Here is a 4,297-nt window from a genome sequence, read left to right on the forward strand (position 1 = left end):
TCTTGGAGGAGTAAGATGACTTTTCCCTCTCTCATGCCCTCTGTTTTCTTCCCTGCTTTGCTGCTTGGAGTCTTCTCTACATTTTCATCTGAAACCAGAAATTATGGATTTATTTATTTTGATGGATTTGGTTAGCTGGTCTCTTGATAAATTTTTGGAACAAATTTTTCTTCCATGGGAGGACATGTCGAAGATGGGACCTCTGTTCTTCTCTGTTCTGGATATAAATCTGGATTCTGATCACTGGATTCTACAGATTGGCTTGGTGGTCTCCTGGTGTTCTACAAACAGTGTCAGTGGCTTTTCATCTCCTGGCTGCCTGACCAGTATGAAGGATTGTCGTTCTTTCAGCACTCAGACTTTAGCCTTGAGCGAGCTGGACTTGGTTCTGCTGAGGTTCGTGGGCCAGCTGTGGATCCTGGACTTTGCTGGCCAGATGGAATTGATCTTGGAGAATCTGGGAGCTTGGCTTGGCAGGATTGCCCACATTATTTGTCTGATTGGATTCACCACCTTCAGATGTACCAGCGGACATTAAAGCAGATGGAAAAYTGTTATTGTCTGCCTGCCCAAAAACATGTCTTCTGTTCCCAAACAACTGATTACAGATTTCCCCCCATGTGAAGGTTGTGGAACTAATTTCTCCTAGTGTTTACGTCCATTTGTGGTCCTCCCCCCCACCACCTCTCCCCCTCTCAGTCATCTAATCTGATCTCCTGAAGGTCAATCTGGAGCTGCACAGAATGAACAATTCAACACCAATATTCTGAATTAATGGCTGAACTACGGGTTTTGTTTTTGGGAGGCTGGATTCTTCGGACTCATTCCCTCTAAACTCACTTATTCCTCTGGCTAATAAATATGCTCTTGTTTGTTGAGGTTTTTTTTCATAAAGGTAGTGCGACCCCTGCTGGTTGCTGCATGGCCTGATCACCTGTTCCCCCATGTTTTTGTCATGCATGTCTCTTTAATGGGTGTTCTTTAATGTAATTTCATTGTGCTCCGTACAATGACAAGAAAGGCAACATCAATCAATCAATCAATTCAGTGGTAGTTTGTTTGAGGTAGTTAGCGGGTTCTTCTTTAATGAAACGTTTCATCTCTCCTTTAAGAGACCTTCAGTCTGAGGAGTCTCAGGTGAACTCAGCCTTATAAGCACTGCCTCCAAATGGTGGACAAACAGGTTGGTCACATGCAAAAGATGACCACACTGCTCCAGGGCCTGTCTTCTCCTTCTCTCTGCCTTCTGTGTTTGTGGGGACACTGTCTGCTCTGTGGTACAGAGTCCTGATGATTCCTAACTTGTGTTCCAGTGASTTATGGGAGTCAAAACTCTAATACTGGTCTGTATGGGTAGGTTTGCAATACACGTCCATTTCCAATAATACCACTGGTTCAGGTATGTTGAAGACACCTGGGTTAAAATTAAATCTCAGGAATTCCAACATTTCACTGATCACATCAATTCTGTGGATAAAAATATAAAGTTCACACAAGAAGATGTAAAAGACAGCAGGTTGGTGTTCCTGGACTGTGAGGTCTCAGTTTCTGTTGGAGGACCATTGAAACGGATGTGTCTCTGAGTTGAGTCTTGGACGACGCATATCACTGTTTTGTTCTTGTTTTTTTACTTTCATATTTAGAATTGTTTCACAAGACGTTTTGTCCCCATTTAACTTTTTCAATCTGGAGTTTTGTTACAGAATTATTACTCCAAATTTAATTAGAAATCTAATCCAGAAAGCTGCGTAGCTACTCGTCTGAATAAGTTCTCCCAACAATTAAAATAAGTTCAGGTGGGAGCAGGAGGCATTTTGCTAATTTAATATCTGGATTTTTTTTAATGAGACAACCTGCGGTGAGGGAGAAAAAAGATGACAACTTGGTGCACAAATAACTGATTAAAAGTAACATAACTTAAATAGATTTACAGAAAACATGTTGCAAATTGTAACATTCGTGTTGATAATGAYTTAGGAAATTAATGTTTGCCCCACTCATTTTTATGCTCAGGAGCCGGTAGGGCAGGAATAAAGTTGAAGTCTAGACCATCCAAACTCACAGCACTTTCTTCCAGTTTTCACCTGGCCCACCTAGACCAGGTCCTTGGAAAGATGCAGGCCCTGAATTTGGACACAACCCTGGTTGGTCTTGATTAACCCTGATGCTGGTTAGTCCTCAAGCTGTGATAGATCAAGATCAGTTAGTTGGCGTCAGTTTATTGGTTGTGTGTGTGTGTGTGTGTGTGTGTGTGTGTGTGTGTGTGTGTGTGTGTGTGTTTAGACAGTAAAGGTGTGTCTCATCTGTTTCATCCTGCAGGTATCGCAGATCGTTGCACAGCTGTGAAGTATCACTTCTCTCAGCCAATCAGACTTAGGAACATCCCTTTAAACCTTACCAGAACCATCCAACAGGACGAGTGGCACCTGCTCCGTGATTCCGCACACACACACACACACACACACACACACACACACACACACACACGGATTCATTTTATCCAAACAGTTGTGGGTTCAGGTCAGAGTCAGACTGTTTTACGTTTTAAATACAAAAATTAGAAACTGACTCCAGGAATATTGACTGTGGGTTTGCTAACCCAGGTGTACTGACTAAATATTTGTTAGGATTGTGGTACGATAGAGATTGAGTATAAAATGCAGGCATACACAAGGGTTTGAAAGTAAAAACAATAACTGGTTTATTTATCTAACAAAAGAAAAAGCTGATCTAACTTAAAAAAATGAAGACATTGAAAAACATGAAAAAACTTGGACATGGTTGTGACTTGAAGCTTACAAAAACAGACAATGATCCATTGGGACAAAGATGAAAGAGGACTGGTTAAATACAACTCAGGATGATGGTGGAGTGGGAGCAGCTGGGAGCTGCAGACTTTGGACAGGTGAGAGTGGCAGCCTGGAAAAACACTCACAAGCTGACTGAGGATAAAGTGGAGGAAAGAACACAGGAAACACCAGGAGACAAGACAGGAAATAGAATAATAAAACACAAGACTACCAAACAACAAAACAGACTGGGAAACTATTACATCAAAACAACTATAAAATACTAACCAAGGCTGCAACCATGACAATCTTATTTATTTATTCATTCATTAAATCTGCCCCCTTTCTTTTCCCAAGAATTTATTTAAAACAAAAAACAATATAGGTTTCTTCCAAACAGCAATTCATGTCAACACAAATGTATCATATACAGTATATGCATCAACAAACTAATCTTTACCATTCTCTAACATATATAAACGTTTTAACATCAGTCTCAAGATTATTATGTGTTGATGAGACTATTGATTATTGACTCCAGGTGTCTTGACTCTAGGTGTATTGACTCCAGGTGTATTGACTCCAGGTGTAGTGACTCCAGGTGTAGTGACTCCAGGTGTAGTGACTTTAGGTGTATTGATCTAGGATTCAAGCTTCAGGTGTGTTGACTGCAGGTGTAAACTAAATGCTGCAGCTGTCAGAATGTTTGTCTCTGGTTGCCATGGAAACAGGTCCTGATGGTTATATAATAGGGACTGTTGGGATGCAGGCCGGAGACAGTTACCATAGTAACATTTCCTTTGATTCTGTATTTATCAGCCTCAATCCTGACAGATTAACCTTACATTTCTGTTGTGTGTGTCTGTTTGTCACTCTGTGTCTCTGTGTGTCTCTGGGGGACCCTCAGACCTGCGTCGTATCACGGCGGGCTTCCTGGGCATGGCGGCAGCTGTCCTGCTGTGTGGCAGCATCGTGGTGTCTGTGGGCTTTTTCTGGGAGGAGAGTTTGACTCAGCACGTCTCAGGTCTCCTGTTCCTGATGGCAGGTAACTCACCTGAGGTCTCTTATAAATGGTGTTTATGTACAGAAGAGTTGGACATGTCCCTCATACATGTCTGTCCTCATGTCTGACACCCGGTCCCTGGTATCTGATCCAGTTTCTGGTTTTTAATCTAGTCCTTGTTTCCTGACCCAGTCACTGATATCTGATCCAGTTTATGAATCTGATCTAGTCCTGTTTTTGTGGTAGGGTTGTGTGCAGTTAATAGTCTGAAAAAGTTGAATGTATTATTTTTTGTCACTTTGTGATTGTCGCGGCAAGATGGGCAGAAACACGTTGAAAGGATGTCAAAAAGACAAAAAGTCTTGCGAGTATGGTTGTAAAATCATTTATTAATGGGCAGACAAAGAACAGAAAACAATCAGGAAGTCTGTTGAATGTGGCGGAAAAGCAATGTTATACCTTCAGCTAACATCATGTGACAATGAACAACCAATCACAACCTGCC

General features: G+C 41.6%; 1 protein-coding gene across 1 annotated transcript in view; it reads left to right on the forward strand.

Moving 5' to 3' along the window:
- The window catches only part of tmem178a (transmembrane protein 178a), a 16,741-nt gene that overhangs the window by 9,313 nt on the left and 3,131 nt on the right, over positions 1–4,297 (forward strand). Inside the window, exons 2-3 of the mRNA XM_014034727.1 lie at positions 2,320–2,433; positions 3,697–3,834. Of these exons, the coding sequence (XP_013890181.1) occupies positions 2,320–2,433; positions 3,697–3,834 (252 nt within the window). The remainder of the gene's footprint in view (positions 1–2,319; positions 2,434–3,696; positions 3,835–4,297) is intronic.

This window comes from Austrofundulus limnaeus, unplaced genomic scaffold, assembly GCF_001266775.1.
Source record: "Austrofundulus limnaeus strain Quisiro unplaced genomic scaffold, Austrofundulus_limnaeus-1.0 Scaffold2259, whole genome shotgun sequence".
Lineage (NCBI taxonomy): Eukaryota > Metazoa > Chordata > Actinopteri > Cyprinodontiformes > Rivulidae > Austrofundulus > Austrofundulus limnaeus.